The following is a 19,042-nucleotide window of genomic DNA, read 5'->3' on the forward strand; positions in this document are numbered from 1 at the left end:
GGCACTTCATTGCTCATGTTTCTAGCAGAACCCAAAAACATCAAATCTGTGATTTAGAGCGAGAACTGAAAACACTGAAAGGCTTTAAAAAAGCCAAACGTGCAACATAACTCACACCTGTTGTCCGACCACACTAGTGGGCGACCTTATCTCAGCGCCAACGTGCTGCTGCTCCCCATCACAGGGCAGGACTCCGCCCGCTGCGCCAGACACGATCTGCCAGCGCGGGAGAGTGCCATGTGACACACCCTCGCACCTAGGTCCCCTCCGAGCCTCTCCTTAGCCTCTTCCTTCAGCTCAGCTCCAATGGTTTGCATTAAATGCAGATCACCATAATCACTCGTAAAGACACGAAGCCCTCCCTCTCTCTCCTCGTCACTCTGAGATGACGGGAAGGGTCTGACGCCACTCGCGCTGTAAGCATATTTAGCAAAGATTTTGCAGCACCAACCTGCACCTTTTCCTACCACAAGAAACAGAATGCCAGATGTGTGGGTGAATAGACGCCTGTGTTTCACTGGGCCTTTTCTTCTGCAAGCACAGTGGGGCTTTTTGTTACAGGAAAAAGAAAAAAAAAGACGACTCGAAGGCAGAATGGGTCTGGGTGGTGTCCGTATCGAAAGGGCTCAGGAAAGTTCAGGATGTGAATGTTAAAAAGCCATTGTGAGGGAGTCTGCATCGTGCCAGCCGTGCACTGGCTCCTGCCCGCCGCCGGGTCTCGGGCGTGAATAGCCTGGCTGTGAGGCCCTGGGTCTGAACAATGTGTGTACAGTCTGAAAGAACAGTGTGGAGCTGGAGGTGTGTGCAGAGGTCCTGCAACAGCCTGAACATCATCTGCAGAAGAGCCAAGAAAGGCGAGCGCTGACCCATCTCAAACATGAAATTATGAGAAGGACTATTTTAAGTGTCTGAGTCACAGGTTTAATAATACTGACGAATTCAGCCAGGTCATTTTTTTCTTTTGACGTTTTACACGAAAAGAATATCCAAGCGCCAGATCTGAAAAAGTATTCCTACGGGAGTATCCCTTACAAGGGGAAACTGCCTGGTCAATAGCTGTTGATCAGAAACATACAGAGACTGAACTCGCCTTTAGATCACTCAGCTTTTTGTCGATCAGTATGAACGGATGAGCTTTGCAAAAACACTAAATTAGACCTCCTATCGATATTATGCCAGTTTACCAGAAAGTATGGAAAGCAATTATCCGTTGGCATTTATCCCTGCAACCGTAATCGCCCTGCTTTTACATCGTATTCTAAATTGGCAATTAAAACAATACATCCCAGGGGCCTGGACATAAGGCACATACTGTCTGCCTGCAGGCCCAGAGCTTCGACTTCTGTGGCCTTAAGGAAGAGGCAGGCCGGAGCAGGCAGCAGGAGTGCCCTCACTGAGCTGCGTCTGCAGCAGAGAGCTGTGCTCACAGGGCTGCAGTCAGGCTGGGTGCTCTCCGTCTGCTGCTGTCCCCCGGGAGAAGATGCAGTATTTTCACGTCATCACACAAAGTGCAGCAGAGCTTGGTTTTCCAGTGTCAGTAACGCATGCTGGCTTTCTCACCCTGTCTTCCCTTTGACATGTCACTGATTAGAACCACAATCACCTCCCTCAATTTCATTATTTACTAAAAATTATGAGCAACAGCACAGTTACTATATGAAAAATCACACAGGGCATTTTACACTGGGAGAGAAGAAACAGTAGAATTTTCTGCACCTGAAGCTCCTTTCCCGGCTCGTTTGAAATGTCTGATTACCTTTTCAGCTGCTTGACTCTCAGCTGGGTGGTGTCTTGTGAAAGACATCAACTCGCTGGCTGCAGAACACAGCATTTCAGAGCGAGATCGATACACATTTGGTGAACCACAGTTCAGCGACAGCCATATGTTAGTATCGTATGTAAATAATAATGAATTAGCTCTTTTATTTCAAGATATTTTTTTAAACTAGGACAATAGTGCACAGGGATGTCATTGAAGAAGCACAGAGCAGCCTATGTACTTTAAAATGAAATGAGATCTTTCTGAAAAGAGAATAATAGTTTTACAAGCTCCTAACAGTTTTACAGAGCGCTGACACTGTACTTCATATTTTAGCAGATGTTATTCTAGAAATGCCCCGATACCCAATAAATTATTTCAGGGGGAGAGCTTGTACCTCACTTCCTTTTTTTCTCCTCATTCACTTTGTGGGGCACATTTCTCCCCATTGTTGACGGAAATTGTTTCACATTGGAAATTTGTCATTCAGCTCGTTGGTAGCAGGCATTGGTCATATGGGGCTTACATCCCCTTGGAAAGGAGTCATTTAGACTGTCAAAGTAACCTGCATGTCCGTGAGAAGTGACAGGGAAGAGGAGCTCCTGATCAAAACCTACACAAAAGCAGGAAGACCATGCAAACTCCACACTGAAGGTCATCTCAAACTGGAATCGAACCCAGGATCCGGGAGCAGCCATGCAGCAGTGCTCATCACCTCGCGCCTGTGCTTCCTGCAGACTGCAGCAGCCGAACCCTGGCGGCTATCGCACACACCGAGAGGAAAGCATTTTGTTCCTAAAACGCTCCACAGTTTAATTTTAGGATTGATGTCGAAAGGAAGCCTGCCAGTTAGGCTCTCTAATTAAAACCTAACTGGGTTCTTTAAATGGCTTTTCTCTAAAACATCTGGTTTTGCCACAATTCAGTCTAAAGGCTCCTGACTTTACTGTGTGGCGGGATGCTTTTTGAAAGATGCACAAATTCAAGTGACAGCAGGGAAGGGGAGGAGTAACCGCCGATAAAATCTACAAGAGGAAGAAGGGACTCTTTCTCTTTAAAGAGACCGGCACAGCTCAGACAAGGCCACACTGACATCCTGCAGCTGCAGGGAGCAAGCGGACTAAATTCACATTCAAACAAAAAGTCATTTAGACACAAGCACAAGGACATGTTGTAATCACAGCAAAATACTAAGGATGAGGTGCTAAGGATGTAAAAATACTAAGGATGAGGTTAAAAAAAACAAACAGGAAAAACTTCCCTGACCATAACAACACTGCAATCAAGTGCCATTAGAAAATCAATTCATTGCTTTTTTTTAGGCGCAATACCAACACACATGTGTAATCTTGTGCCCAGTTACTGTGTAAATAAAAAATACCAATATATTTCATTTTCATTGAATTGTTAAGTCAGCTGAAAACAGGTTCTCCTTTACCATAACAACCTCGCCAAACGACTCACACACCTGTGTTACAGTGAAGACAGTGACAGAAACAGTGATCTATCAAAAATATAGAATAGAACAAGACAGGACCTTACAGGAGCCCACAGTGCTAACCAGTGCAGCTCACTCCAGTTGAGCCAGTAATTGGAAGACTGAAATGACTGGCATAAGTCAGGCACTGCTCTCTGATACAGGTATTCTAAAGTGCACAGTGGCACCGACAGCTGGAATCGATTATTAAGACAGGAAGTGCTTTCCCAGTCAAGTGTCTGGACATTACTTCAAACCAGCAAAGCATTTCTTTAGCATGCGAGCATTTAAAATCTCCAACTCCTTGCCGTTTTGTTCAGCCGTACAGTAGTTTGAGCCCTGCACACGCGCATGCGTGCTGCGGAGGAAGCCAGCAGCGACAGCGGGTGTACAAACACAAACACGGAGCGCCGCTTTGCTTGCGTCGTTGAACCTCCACAGCATGTGCGGTGGTGGCAGGTCCCCCCGCGTCGCCGCTGTGACATTCAGCAGACTGTTACTGAAGCAACGTGCTCGCACTGCAGGCAGGGCTGTAAGTGAAACACACTGTATAAACCCGCCCGCTTTCTCGCCGCTTCATCCAATACAGCGACACGGGGGAGCCAGCAAGCCACCGTTCGCAACAAAGAGTACGCAGAAAACAAAATGATATAACGTATAAAAAGTCTATAAAATGAGAAGGGCTGATCTTGAAGAGGCTACGTACCACACAGCAACTTAGGTGGTGATGCTGGCATCCACTACGTCTTCCAGGAAATGCCAGAAAAAAACCCTGTATAACTACTGTATCTATTCAGAATGAACAGTGAAAAATAATGGAGGTTCATTTGAAATCTGAGATTAGGAGAGACTCTTCATAGCTCAAAGGGTTCTGAGAGTCTAGAACAAGGTACCTGTCCATGTTGTTAAGCTGACACCCTGGCAGGCACCCGTCAAGAAACAGCCAGAGGAGATCCTGGCATCAACTAACCACTAACTACACATCGGACTACATGAGCCTAACGGCCTCCTCTCAACTCGAACCTTGCCTGTTCTTTTTAAGAGCATAGTGCGTACTGCCTGGATCACACCACATTCTCCATGGTTATCCCAAAGTCCAAGAGCCGGTCCTCGCAAAACAGATCTCCTGCTTTCAACAAACTGAAACCCTGCAGTTCTGCAGCTTTTCTACACAGACTGGCTGAACCCACCCAGGCCAAGGGAGCCTAAGCATTCCTGACCCTCCATCTGAATTGTTGACTTCAAGCTTGCTATCGCTTTTCACAGCATATCATTGGTTAAACAGGAGTATGAAAGAGTCTGCCCCAGCTTCTCTTGCAGTGTAAGGCTCAGGGCACGTGGCTCTGCGACACCAGTCCGTCAAGCAGGAGGGCGGTGCAGCGCTGTCAACAGAGCAGAGGAGCGTGGGTTAGAGAACAGCGCAAGCCCACACTGAACTCACCGCCCTCAATCATCTCCTTCACATTCCAGTGCAGTTTTCAATGAACTAATCACACACACCTTCTTCCACCTGCCTACACAGACCAGCCTGACACTCCACTCCTTGCTCAGGATTGGGTTTTACCCAGCTAGAGCTGCACTGTTTCCTGTTCCCTCCCCACAAGATTTCTGGTTCTGACCCCTGGCTTGTTTCTGGCTTTGTCTTCTGGATCTTGACTTGGTTTTTGTGGACTGCTTCCTTTGTCGACTTATATATTTTTTTGTCTCTCTCCCCTTAACGTTCTTTGTGGATTTACTGTTTTCTGACCCTGGCCTGACCCATGTTTCTGGATAAACTTCTACTTTCTCCAGAGGGGTCTTCCGGATGGTAACACAGGCAGCACTTGGGCTAATGCTCTCGTCATGCAGGTGAGGGACAAGGTCTGGAAGCTCCCGGCCTGCCGTCTCCTCAGGCTGGGTTACTTCTCCTGTCTCGGGACGGGGAAGACATGGCCAGAGACCTAGAGCAATACAGCAGAGGGACCCCCGGCGGTTTTTGTTGCAGATAATTGGCTTCTGCAACTATTCGTGTCAATGGCTTTGCAAATGAAGGCAAGTGGAGACAGATACACACTAGATTATGGGCCGCTCGTGTCCAGGCTGGTTCAGAACCGGTCCCGAGATCACTGCTGCCTCAGTACAGCAACAGATACTACTGCTGTTGCCCAGCCCCACCTCACATTCATCATAACAGCCAGCAGCCATGTCACCCTGCAGCTCACCGCTGGCAGCCCACTGCAGCTCAGCAGGTGTGAGCCTGGTCAGTACCTGGATGGGAGACCTCCTGGGAAAAACTAAGGCTGCTGCTGGAAGAGGTGTTGGTGGGGCCAGTAGGGGGCGCTCACCCAGCGGACTGTGTGGGTCCTAATGCTCCAGTGTAGTGACTGGGACACTGTATTGTAAAAAGGTGCCGTCCTTCAGATGAGACGTAAAACTGAGGTCCTGACTCTCTGTGGTCATTAAAAATCCCAGGGTTTTTCTTGAACAGAGATTTTTATCCAATCATGGCCTCCTAACAACCCCCATCTCTGAACTGGCTCCATCACTCTGTTCTCCTCCCACTGAGAGCTGGTGTGTGGGGAGTGTACTGGTGCATTCTGGCTGCCGGTGCATCGTCCAGGTGGATTCTGCACACTGGTGGTGGTGGAGGAGAGTCCCCATTACCTGTAAAACGCTTTAAGTGGAGTGTCCAGAAAAGCATTATATAAGTGTCAGCAATTATTAAAAAGAGACACACTGTGTGTCTCAGTTTGACTCCAAAATTCGTAGAATTAATTCATGGCTGACCATGATGTGTAAGACATGTTACAAGCTGTTTTGGGATAATCTTGGAATGTGGAACACGGAAGAGAATGTAAAGTCTCTAAGAGCTTACGCAGATAAAAGTTTAATCCTTCCTGGCTCAATGCAGTTTCATATTGGGAACAAGACAGTACACGTTTGTTTGATATTAAATGGCATTTTGCATTATGCTCTTGAGATAATTTCAGTCTTTTTTTCCTACGCATCCACAGAACGCAAATGGAGAGAATGACAAGATGACAGAGTCCCAAGTGGAGGTGTTCATATTGTAAATATTTACCACCAAATAGAAACTCTGTAGGGGCTGTCTGGGGTGCTCCTGCAGCAGAGGGATGGCTTGCGTTCTCACGCTCGCCGATGTGCCCTTTGACCCAGACTGCTGGTGCCGCTCGGTGCTCAGCTCTCGGCTGCTTTGGCCTGCCATGAAGCAACCAGCACCTGCTGGCCTGAGCTCCACTGGAAACAAAACCCATCTAGAGGAGTAAGAACACAAGCAAGGTGACAAACGAGAGGAGACCATTTGACCCATCTCGCCCGTTTGGTAGTTAGTTGATCTCGTTCAGCCTTCCTTGAAAGAAGCCAGCTAGTGTAGAGAGATCTGTATCTTCCACCTCTCCTAGCAGCTCCAACTAGGCTGGCAAAGTGCCGAAAGCCCTGTTCACGCTGAGGCTGGGATTGCTGCCTCCCTGCAAGCGCTTTTCTCTGCGGTTCCTTCCCCTGCTCGCTTGCCCACCCCAGGTTTTGTAAATCGGCCAAAGAAATGATTTCAGCCGCAAGTGGCCCGTGCTGTCGGACTCCCGGGAGTTGGGGTGTGGAGGAACGCTGAAACAGTCTTGCTTGGACTGATGATCGCTCGTACCATTTGCTAAAGCGCCAGAACCGCGTGGCTTTCGTTCAGGGGCCGATAGGTGTGGAGAGGTGGTGAGAGCCCAGGGAAGATGAAGGTCCACAACACAAAGGAATAATGTGGGAACACAAACTGGTGAGCTGGGAAACACAAGCCACGCTCCAGAATATTATCGGAATTATAATTCTTACGAATTACAATGATTAATTATAATTAATAATAATTATAACATTATTATAATAATCAATTATAATAATATATATTATATAATATGTTATGTATATTATAATACATAACAATATATGTGATTATAATATTTATTATAATTATGAATAATTATAACGAATTATTAGTAATTATAATTATTAGGAATTATCCACTGCCTGGGCTCACGCTCTCTGTGCAATCCGCAAGAGGTAGCGGCAGTTCTGAAGACTTCAAAAGGTTAAGAGCACTTCACAGTTCTACAGTTCTGCAGTTCAGGCTCAAGCTGGGTGTGGCGCAGCGGGACTGTCCTGTTCAGTGTGTTTTCTGAGCGCCCGAGACGCAGGTGGGAGGTGAGCAGCAGAGTGCAGGCCTTGACACAGGCCCCGCGCAGAAGGGCTCTGCAGGAGGGTCATTATGAAGAAACAGCCCCCCACAGAGCACGAGTGGTGTTCTTGGTAGCAGCTCAATTACTCATTTTAGTGGAGACATCTAATGTGCTAATTTGTTACACAAACAGGCGTCAATTTGCAGCCTAATTACATGCAAAACATACCTTCTACCTCCTCTTGGGAGGTACACTCTGAATGAAATGAGGCCTGCATTCCCATCGCCAGAAAACCCAACAGATTGAATATGCTGGTGCTCTGCCCATCCCACGGCAGGAGCACCTTTCCTCTGCAGTTCTGCACATTTAGATTTGACAGAACATACAAATTGCCGCTCTCGCCTTTTGGATAAATGGGAAACTAAAACGCCACCCTAGCAGAACTGCGATCTGTAAAGATAGACAGTTTTTCCAATATTTACGCAAACCCTTCTGCAGGTGTTACTATAGATCCAAAAATGTATTAAAGCAAATACAGCTCATTTCAGATGGTTCATGCACTTTATAGCAGCGCCTGCTGGACGGCAGACTAACTGTGCTCAAAGGTAAGACGTTCAAGTTTATTGTAAGATCTTCCCACATGGAAATGGGAATCGTGTAAACTTCCGCTTTTGTCCCAAAACACAAAAACTATTGGCATCTGTTTCAAAATGCACACACTAAACTGGTGAGTTTTACAGTGCCTTCTCTGGTACAGCAAATCTACTGCCTGTTCTTGGTGTTCAGGCAGTCAGTCCCTGCACAGAGAGAGCATTCTCACCTCTTTTGCTTGTTAAGACACCAGAGAGATAATGAAACAGTAATGCCTTTCTTAGCAGTCACTGCAGGTGCACTGCATGCCTCCCTACTGTCTGAGTATACTGTATATATTTATTCCTGTTGCATGGTGTGCTGGCTTTTGAGAGGTGCTACTGCACCTGAAACACATTTGGCTGTGCTAAACCAGAGTTCTAACTGAGAGCAGAGAACGAGAGAAACCATGCAATTGTGAGAAATGAGAAAAAAGCTCCAGTATTTTCCAATACTGCCTGACAGAAAAGCCCATTGCCACTGAGGCTCATCACTCCAAACAGGCGCGGTCTCTCAGGTACGGGCTGCAGCACCAGCGGTGCCAGGGTGAGATTTAGAGAGACCACAGGGATTCTCTTCTCAAGAGAGAGGGAGCAGCTCAGCAGCAGAGGTCTGTGTGGACCAGCTCAGAGCACAGGCCGCTTAGTACCCTCATCACGCACCAGTCCTGCTCTCTGCCTATGAAATAGAAAAAGCTCTTATCAAGAGTTCTTATCAAAACCCTGACCTCATCCATTACAGGCAGAAACAGTAATACCTTTGTAGAAAATAAACTCTCTTTCTGGACCAAAAGCCACTTCTTCTTTTCAGCAGAGTGAGGCAATGCACAGAATTAAGACTAACCTCTGAAAGCCCTGGTCAGCTGACAGCACTTGAAGGTGCTGGTTCTGTCAACTTTCTCACAGCAGCGCCAAAGCCCAGTTCTCACCAGCTGTGTCAGATAAACCAAACAATCCAAAAACAACATCATTCCTTCATCCTGAAGTCGGTGTGGTGGCTCTGTGGCTCAGGATCTGGAAGGTTGCCGGTTTGTATCCCGCAGCCGGCAGAGGAATCCTACTCTGTTGGGCCCCTGAGCAAGGCCCTTCGCCCCAACTGCTCCAGGGGCGCCATCTAAATGGCTGACCCTTCGCTCTGACCCCAAGCTTCTCTCCCTGTCTGTGTGTCTCAGGGAGAGCAAGTTGTCTCAAACAGCTCGTCGCTGGGCTGATATTTGTGGCATACCCACAGCGACTCTCCATCGCTTGTACTGGGAGACATTCTGTACAAAGAGAGGGGTCTGCTGCAACACTGGCTGACAGTGAAATCAGCACATAAAACTGTCTCTGCAACCACACTCATTCAACCAGACATTCATACTGTATCTGGGAGAAAAACAAGGAAAAATAAAGGCATTTATTTTATAAAAAGATACTTGCACGAACAATGGAGGAGTCTGTGAGGAGACAGTTTCCTCCACACGGGCAGGACACCGTGAGTGTCTCGGCAGCACAGCACCAGAGAGTCATTAAGAAGGATCCGCTTCAATTTAAAGATCACAGGTAAAAGCAAAAAGGAGTGTAACCGCTCCCATCCACAAAAGCAAACTAATCCTGGTGGACTGGACACTAGCAGCTCCTCTGATGAGAACGTCCACAGCGAGGACAGCACTGAGAGGCCGAATCCGAAGAAATGCCAGGCCTCTCTGGGGCAGTGGACACTGCTCCGCAGGGAAGCCCTGGCTGTAGAGCCTGCCCCTGTCAGGAAACAATCAATCAGGATCACGCTGGCCTGTGAAAAGACCCACATCCTGATACCCCATCAATTATTCACTGCCGCAGGCCCGGCGCTGCTTCAGGCCCGGTCTATACAGCCTGCACTCCGCGCAAATTGACTGGATTCCACAGGGAAACTGAATCTACTCCTGCCCCTCAGTAACATCGCAGTCCCAGGCCAGGGAGTTCCTACATGTACAGCTTTACATGAGGGCTCCACACCTCGCAGAGAAGGGCTGGCACCTTCTCAGGGCTGTACAGGCAGGTACAAAGATATAAACGCACTCCGAGCTCTGGCCGGGCTCGGGTTTACAGTAATTATCTTGGGGGAGAAGCGAGCCCCCCCCCATATCATTAATTAAAGCTGAAGCAAGTACAGACAAGCTGCTCCATGTGAAGAAATGAAAACCTCCAGGAACACCTTCTGTACTACGTTAAGCTCTTTTCTGAGAAACAATTACTAAGGCGCCTGGCTTGGATTGTCAGAATCACAGGCTAATCCCTATTGCTTACATGCAGGGGCTATCTTGTTTCTGCTCAGAGTAAGGTGTCAGATAAAATCCACCGCTCTTAATAACAGGTTGCTGTGTGGGTCTAGTGGCGAGAGCCCCTGCTTGTTCGAAGTTCAGCCCACGCGCTCTGAGGGGAAATGGCCAGATTACTAGAAGGCGTGGCTTGACGCAGGGGGCGTGGCCAGTGTGGAGGCGGAGCCCTGGTAGAAGTAGTCTGACCTGCTGTCCTGGTCTCCAGCCAAGGAGCCCCAGGTGGGCAGGTCCTATAAAGGCACACTGGACACCCTCGGACGGGATCAGCTCTGCTCACGCCCTTTTTTCCATTTATACCCTCTCACTCCTCTCAGTCCTCGCTCACTGTTGAGATCGAATTTAGCCTTTCTCTTGTGCGCGTACCTTACTGATCAGACTTCTGGATTCCGGCCCCGTTTCGTCTTCGGCTACGTCTTGGTTTCTGTCTAGCGGTTATTGGATTTGGATACCTTTCTGACCTGCCTTTTGGATACCCGACACAGCTCTGTCTCCGGCTTCGACTTCGTCTCTGCCCGGCATCTTTTGGATTAGTATACTCTCGATCTGACCCTCCAGAATCCCGACCAAGCCTGTCTACACCGACCACGCATACTGCCTTTTGCTCCTAGGATTTTGGACACCTACTCTCTCAGCTACTACCTTTTCTCACAAGTCCCTAGTGACTTTACTGACAACTCCTCCAAGAGAAAAACAAGAAATAACATTCTGGGAAATAATTACCCAGAAAACTGGGGTGGATAAGTGGTCTCACTGTGAGTAAGAACCTGGTGGAAAGGTCAGTGCTAATGTACAGCAGCACGTCTAGATTTGGCCGTGTTTGCCCACAGAACGGTTCTGGCTCAGTCACACTGCGATGGGACACTTGACCGACAGCGACCTTCCAAGTCATTCCCCAGATCATCGACTGGATGAGATCAGGCTGTCAGGCCACGAAATGTGTTACTCTGGAAAGGGTGTGTATATATTATAGGCCCTGTAACTGTTACTGAAAGTTGAGCTGGGTAGGAACACAAATATACCTCCAGCACATTTTTTCTGGCCCTACAGTAAGTCTTTATGCTTTTTTCCATCCATTTTTCTACCTATAAACCCATGGCGGGAGAGCCAGAGCCTGTCCTGGCAAACAGCGGGCACAGGCAGGGTGCCCCCTGGACGGAGCGCTGGTCCATCGCCGGCACACAGAGGCACACACTCACACCGGTGATTTTCACAGAAGCCACTTAGCCTGTCAGCGTGTCCTTGCACCAAGGGAGGTAACCGGGGCAACCCGAGGAAGCCCACGTGAACACAGGGGGAACATACGAGCTCCTCACAGACAGGTCTGAAAGTGGATCCAGGGCCCCAGCACTACGAGCAGCCTGTCTTTATACTTGTTCCGTAAAATCCTAAGATCCTTTCCTAAGATACCTGTTTAACTGCTACTATAGTCGTATGCATTTATAGCACATTTATCATCCCAAAGTATCATAAAGAACTTTACATATAGGTGGGAACTCGGCTCATCCACCATCATAGTGCAGCTCCATCAGGTTGACAGCCAGCAGTCATTGGGCAGCAGCAGCCCCACTACACACCACAACAGGGGGGGGAGTGAGAAATTTCTTCAGCAATTAAATAGAGAGAGAATTTGGGATTATTAAGAGGGGCCAAATTTTAGAAGCCCAATGTGGAATTTAGACAGGATAACAGGGTTAACACCTCTCCTCTTACAAACAGTGTCCTGGGATTTGTAATGACCAAGGAATTAGGACCTGGAGTTTGGTTTAACATCCCACCCAAAGGACAGCTTCCCCTTAAATACAGGGTGCCCTGTCACCATAAGGAAGCATGGGATTGAAAATTTAAATCTAAAACCTTTAATCGGCCCAGCTTGACAAACTCACAGCTCCCCTTCCTGCTACATCTGGAGTTTCAGAAGGATTTAGGCCTCATCGTTAGAAAACTGAAATTAACATGAGATGCTGAAGAAGGAGCTCAGACAGCAGCTTTCACCTGCTAGGCCTACAACTGACACATGATGTAGATTTCTGGAAGCTCGGGCCCCTTGAACAGAAGGAGAGGTTAGCACTCCTTTCCTGTCTTGCGGTGTACCATTATCGAACTGAAACCGAGCAGCAGGAAGAGGGAGGGTATTCTGCCTCATCTTTCAATACAGCCCCAGGCACAGCCGCATATTTAACACCCAGCTAAGCCCAGCTGTCCACTGGTGCAGGGCTAGTATAGCCTAGGAGTCCACTGGTCTGGGTCCAGTATAGCAAGGTTGTCTGCTGGTCAGGATCCAGTATAGGACAGTTGTCCACTGGTCTGCAAGTATAACCTGGTTGTTTGCTGGTCTGGCTTCAGTATAGTTCGAGTGTCCACTGGTCTGGCTCCAGTATAACCTGGGTGTCCACTGGACCAGCTCCAGTTTAGCCTGTGTGTCCACTCCTAAGTGACCCTATACTGTGAAAAGTGCCAGAGTTAAAATATTATTACGCTGCTGGCTTGCAGCACTGATCTTGTGGCCCGAGAGGGCTGTAAACCTGAAACAGCATTAGTAGAGAAACAGGTCTTCTCTCCAAGTGCGGAATTGTAAAGCGCCCAAACAATTTGAGCTATCTGGTCAGTGCAGACCACAGTTAAAAAAAAATCTTGTGAACGAAGTGCTTTGCACCTGTGTTTGATTGTCATGGTGGAAGTTTGCTTTTAGTTTCTGTGCATTCAGTAATATTTAATATCTAATATTAAAGTCACAATCATTAATTAAGCCCTAATATTTAAGTCACAGTGCCTGAAGGTGTTGCTAAGGAGCAGGTTTCAGAAACTGAAGATTTCATTTCCAGCTAAAATGAAAAAGAAGATCTGTTCTTCAGGTACACTTCTTGTGATCTTGCTGGACAAAAGACTAACAGGAGCTGAGGTTTCAGTTAAAAATAACTGAAAAAATACCTCCTGCACTTGGGACGAATCAGACGATTTTAGCATAATCTATACCTGTAGTGTCCAGTCCGGTTCCTGGTGACCCCCAGTCCCTCAGGATCTTCATTCAGAGTCTGAGAATTACTGTACATTAATCTCGGATAATAAAGCCAACACCTGATCCAAGAGGAATTGGAATACCAGAAGCTCCTGCAGCTGTCTGGACCAGGGCTGGAGTGCTGCTTTATACAAACTAAAGAAAATCTCAGCTCCGCTTTCGGTTTGACAGAAGGGGCAGAGATGTGATCAAAATGCAGGGCCTGCCTGCCTCCTCTGATTGCTGCTGTCTGGCAGCCCTGGGGTGACACCTCATTACCTCCTCCGAGCTGCCCGTCAGCACAAACCCCGAAACTGTTTCCTTTCGCTGTCCGCCCACAGAGCTGCCCCCCCCCCCCGTTCCTCAGCACTCTCGCTGTGCGCTCGGCCATCCCAGAACGCTCCCCGCGGCCGCGGCGAGTCCGAGGTCAGCAGGAGCCCCACGGCGCCCCCAGAACGGAGGACTGGAGTGGCACCAGCTGGCCCACAGTGCAGTGCGGACAGGAGCAAGTCAGCCATGAACTAGGGGCCCTGCTGGACAGCAGAGGTCACATGACACAGAAAAGCTCCACATGGCACGTGAATGGCAACGGGTCTCACCTAGAGGACGGTTCAGGGGCCTTGCTTCATAATCACTGGGATGGCAAGCCCTGTGAGAGGAGAGCAGGGCTGCTGCTCCTGCTGCTGCCCTGTGAAAGAGTTCTGATCAGGAGGAAGATGTCTGGAGACACTTTCTTATGTTTTCATTTAGGAGGCACCTCTCTTTGAGGCAGGAGCTAGGCGGCTAAGAGTCCAGATTTCCCTGACAAAAATGTGGAGGCAGGGGTTATTCTGTCCGTTCCTGGTACTCCAGGTGATTTCCTGGTGTCCGTGACCTGCTGGACTGTTGCTGTGCCCAGTGGAAGACTCAGATGACGAAGCGCTCTGGCGCTGAGCAGGTGTCAGCCCCGCCAACTCAGCCCGTCATCGAGACGTGTGCATCTGTTACAAACCGCTGTACAGGCCTCTCCCTGCTGTACTGACCACTGAGGCTCAGTCCAGCCCCCAGGGGGCCCTGCGTGTACCCTGAGGTAAGGGGGAACCATGCCTGGGCTCCTCATGTGGTACACCCTCTAGTGTTCAGGCTGACAAAGTGCAAACTGCTGTGAAAGTTCTGCTAAAACAGATTTTGTCCAACCTGTAAGAAGAAGACAAACGCTTTCACACTGGACTTTCTGAAGTGTTTCTAAATAAAATCCTCCACTCTAAATTTCATACAACATTTGCCTCTTTTTTCACAATCATTCATTGCATTTGCAGAGCACATTTCATCCCAAAGGATCTCACTGTGCTGCACATTAAGGGGGGGACCCACTTCAAGCACCACAAAAACTCTGGCGTTGTCGAAATGTCAAAGATGCAGGTACATTTCGCACCTGATCTGCCCGCTGTTTCCTTTTTAAACTCTGTCTGCATGTAGAGCTCCCCTGTTTGTCTTGGTTGCCTGACCTGAAGACCTTTGTCTATGTGTGATGCGTGCACCAGGCTGCCCAAGGGTGCAGCGCTGCTGGGATGGGTGTAAGATCATCAATATTCCAAAACCGTCCACAAATTCGCTAGCACAGCTGCCAGGAATGCACGCCCACATTACCAGACAATGCTGAAATTCACTTGTGTGCCTAATAACGTGTTAGGCATGGAAATCTTTCAGTCGAATCATGATGTATTTTTTTACTGCAGAGTCAAACATTTTTGCCTCGGCTGCAAGGCCGGTACAGGCGGAGCACATCTGGTTTATAATCTGTTGTGTTCAGTATTTGGTTGCATTGATCCCTGCGTCTTTTTCTGTTTTAGGTGTGGCACAGGAAGTGTCTACGCTCAGAGAATAGTCTGCAGAGGCTCACCTCTCCTGCAGCTACTGTATATCACCCTGCACCTCACCACTGGCAGCCCACTGAAGCCCAGCAGGTGTGAGCCTGGTCAGTACCTGGACAGGAGACCTCCTGGGAAACCTGAGGCTGCTGATGGAAGAGGTGTTAGTGGGGCCAGCAGGGGGCGCTCACCCTGTGGTCTATGTCAGTCCTAATGCCCCAGTACAGTGACAGGGACACTATACTGTAAAAAGGCGCTGTCCTTCGGTTGAGACGTAAAGCTGAGGTCCTGACTCTCTGTGGTCATTAAAAATCCCAGGGTGTTTCTCGAAAAGAGTAGGGTTGTAACCCTGGCAACCTGGCCAAATTTCCCATTGGCCTTCACCAATCATGGCCTCCTAATAATCCCCATCTCTGAACTGGCTTCAACACTCTGTTCTCCTCCCCACTGAGAGCTGGTGTGTGGGGAGTGTACTGGTGCATCATCCAGGTGGGGCTGCACACTGGTGGTGGTGGAGGGGATCCTCATTACCTGTAAAGCACTTTGAGTGGAGTGTCCAGAGAAGCTGTATGTAAGTGTGAGGAATGTTATTATTATTATTATTAGAGATGGAGATGGGAGTCAGGTGCACAGAATACTTCCTGCCTGCATTCATTCCAAAGACTTCCACTCTTTCAGAGAAAACTGTTTACAAACTACCAGCAGAGCCGAGAGAGATGTCTCTGATATCACTCAGTCTAAAGTCAGCCTGCAGGTTTTGCTGCTTGTTTGTGTTTCTCCCATGCTGGACTTTCAAAACTAGAAGTTGACAATATAACATGAACCACTGTTACAAAAATTAGGGACAGCATTCTTGTGCTGCAGCTAACGTGATTTTTAACATATCGATCAAGCAAATTGCGCTGGAGTTTGTGGCGTATCTGAGCTGTTTTCATATGGATGGTGGGATATGGAGCACGATTACAACAGAAACTTGTACCAGGTGCATTATAAATCTGCAGCCCTTTTTCTATGCACTTAAGGTCCTGAGTCCAAGACACATTTATGGCAATCTTTTTCTCCATTTTTCATTTAAGAACTGCATCTTTCATCGTATATATCTCAGTCCAGCTCGGACTTTATTCCGCACGGCAGGTTTTCATGGCTTTTCACAGCATGTGTGAATTTTTCCTTAAATTCCCAAACAAAACCATGGAAACAACATAAGGCACTTGAAAAGCCTTCTGTGACCCCTGCCTGGGTAAGGATAATAATAATAATAATAATAATAAACTTTATTTTATATAGCGCCTTTAAAAGTGGCTTCTCAAAAGAGGCTTCTTAAAGGATGCCTCTTTAAAGCAGGTCAGCCGCTGCCACTCCGCGGCCCTGCCCTGCTCAGCTCGGCTCAGTGTGCCAGCGTCCCCCCAGTGCAGACCGCGGGCCGCGAGCTGCGACCTGACCTCACACCGCCTCCTCAGGTCGCGATTCCAGAGGCTATTTATACACAGGCCTGCTGTAGGAGTCACACAAGGCCGGGGATTAAGCCTTGAGAGAGAGGTGGCATCACTGAAACAGGCCACATCTCCCATCGAAACTGTAAGGTTTGTCGCAGCCCTTCTTTCACAGATTGTTCACCTTTTATTTTCCGCAAAAGGATCCTTTTCAGAACCAAACCCATGAAAGCATCCACTGGGGTCACGGAGAGGGCTACCTGACTTCGGGCTACATGAGAAGTCAGTACGGTCAGTGAGGCCTGTCAAATAAATCAGGAGGTTGGCTGAAATGTGGAATTGCTCATGACAATAAACGACCAATGAACAACAAACAATGACTGAGTCACTTTCCTGGAAACCAGGCCCCCAGTGTGTGCCTGTGTTGAAGACAGGAGCACCTCTGCCCTCAGAGTCCCTCAAGGACTGACCGCTACCCTGTGACCAGACCTTTCCTTTGGTGGGAATCCCTCCTTATTTCACTCATTTGTGCCACAGCATGAAAACGCAAAGCCACACATCTCCATACATTTACAAAATCTGCTAAAAGGCTGAGTGAGCCTCTTCCTGTGACAATGTTCATGTCCGCTTAGCATAAATGTTTTAAAGCTGAAAAACTACAAAAAATCAGATCTGCTTTGCTCCTTTCTGCAAAGTCCTGCTTGTTTCCACCTTGACACCAAAAAGCACACCTTTTGATGTAGTACAACACATGTCCAAATACTGTACCTCAGGGTACTCTGCTCTGTTTAAAACAAGAAGAGAATGGAATCCACACGTTTGCCCTTCGGATTAAGATAATATTAGATCATCTTGGTCCGGGGGTATCCACAGAAAAACTGGAAGGTAAATTGGATTTCCCAAAACTTCTGACTAATTCTGCAAAATGAAAGCAAATGTCGCCAGCCGCAAACAAATTAGATTTATATTGTTACATTTATTGCAAAAAATGCCTCCTTATGTATGTTATTTCAGTATCAAACAGTACATTTAGGGAACCTGCGAATCACAGAAAACTAGCCAGGAATTAATTGATGTTTTTGTCATTTTTTTTTGGCCTGTATTTAATTCAGTACCAGATTCCGCACATCTTTATTACACGGGAGTGAACTCCTGGAACCGGTCGGACTGGGCCGGCAGAGAGCGGGATTTCTGGACCGGGTCTCTTACCTTGCTCTTCAGCATGTCCTGGACCCTCTCCTGCATGGACTGGCCAGCCTTGGGCCGCACCAGGATGTAGATGGCCCTCACCTCAGGGCAGGAGCGCAGGAGCTTCTCCACCAGCACCTTGCCCATGAAGCCCGTGGCCCCCGTGATGAGCACGTTCTTGCCTGCATAGTAGTCCGCGATGGACGTCATGCCGCTCTGTCTCTCCGTCATCCTGATCCCGGCCTGCTCCCAAGAGCCCCTGTGCACAAGCAACACAGGAGAGGTTACCAACTGTCACCATTGTAATCCCTGCACTTAAGGGCGCTCCAACCCTTTCGTATTTTAGTTGATTATGTGCACCTGCCCCCTGTTCTGTCTCCTTATTTAAGCCCGCCGCTCCCACTTTTCCTGGCTCAGCATTGGGAGAGGGACGCCCAGAAGCCCGCCTACCAGCGGGTCCTGGAGTGACCAGAAGGCACAGGCTTCATCACGGCATCCTGACCGTCTGAGTCCGGGGCTCGGAGCACCTGGTCTCGTTACCCTGGTTTTATTCCCTGACCCTGTCCCTGCTCTGGATCCCGGTCCGGATTTTAACCTTGCTTGTCTCGTCTCGGTTGGATCTCCCGGTTCCTGGACCGTGGACCGTGCCCCGGATTCCCCCTTGGACTGTTTGGACCGGATCACAGTCGTCACGCCCCCCTGTCTGTCAACCCGTCCTGATCCTCTACGTCTTTTCCCTGTTGTCCTTCTCTACTTACTTCCGGATTATACCGTCTGCATAGGGACCTGAACTACGCTTCACGGGAGCCCGGATCGGCTCCTGTTACACTGACAACAGGAGAGCAACAGGCCCACACAGCCCAGCTGGCAGCTAGCAGCTACTTGACCCCAAGATCTCATCCAGCCATTTCTCGCAAGAATCCAGGATTCCATCCCCCCATTCTCCCACAACTCTTTGGGTGAAGAAATGACTCTTTCAAAGGGTAGGATAGGGCGCACCTGCCTTTGATTACAAACGAGAGGCTTTTTGACCCATCTTGCCTGTCTGGTAGTGTGTCCTTAATTCATCCCAGGATCTAAGCCAGCTGTTTCTTGAAGGGAACCAGGATACCGACTTGAACAACATGGTTGGGCAGATTGTTCAGAGGGGTGAAGCACAGCACTGTGCGTACACAGAGAGAAGGGCTCTGCTTTTCTGCAAGCAAGAGCAATCATACAGCTCTCCTAACCTGAACACACACAGGACCCCAA

At 48.5% G+C, this 19,042-nt stretch overlaps 1 protein-coding gene across 8 annotated transcripts in view; it reads right to left on the reverse strand.

The window, feature by feature from the left end:
• LOC102686883 (fatty acyl-CoA reductase 1) overlaps positions 1-19,042 on the reverse strand; it is an 84,191-nt gene that overhangs the window by 31,049 nt on the left and 34,100 nt on the right. For 7 of the 8 annotated variants that reach the window (XM_069192864.1, XM_069192859.1, XM_069192862.1 and 4 more), the window contains one exon: positions 17,813-18,050. In XM_069192864.1, coding sequence (XP_069048965.1) covers positions 17,813-18,022 — 210 coding nt within the window. In that variant the 5' untranslated portion in view covers positions 18,023-18,050. Of the gene's footprint in view, positions 1-6,297; positions 6,467-17,812; positions 18,051-19,042 lie in introns of those variants that run through there. The other variant, XM_069192861.1, reaches the window with a different exon arrangement.

This window comes from Lepisosteus oculatus, chromosome 7, assembly GCF_040954835.1.
Source record: "Lepisosteus oculatus isolate fLepOcu1 chromosome 7, fLepOcu1.hap2, whole genome shotgun sequence".
NCBI classification, from domain to species: Eukaryota; Metazoa; Chordata; class Actinopteri; order Semionotiformes; family Lepisosteidae; genus Lepisosteus; species Lepisosteus oculatus.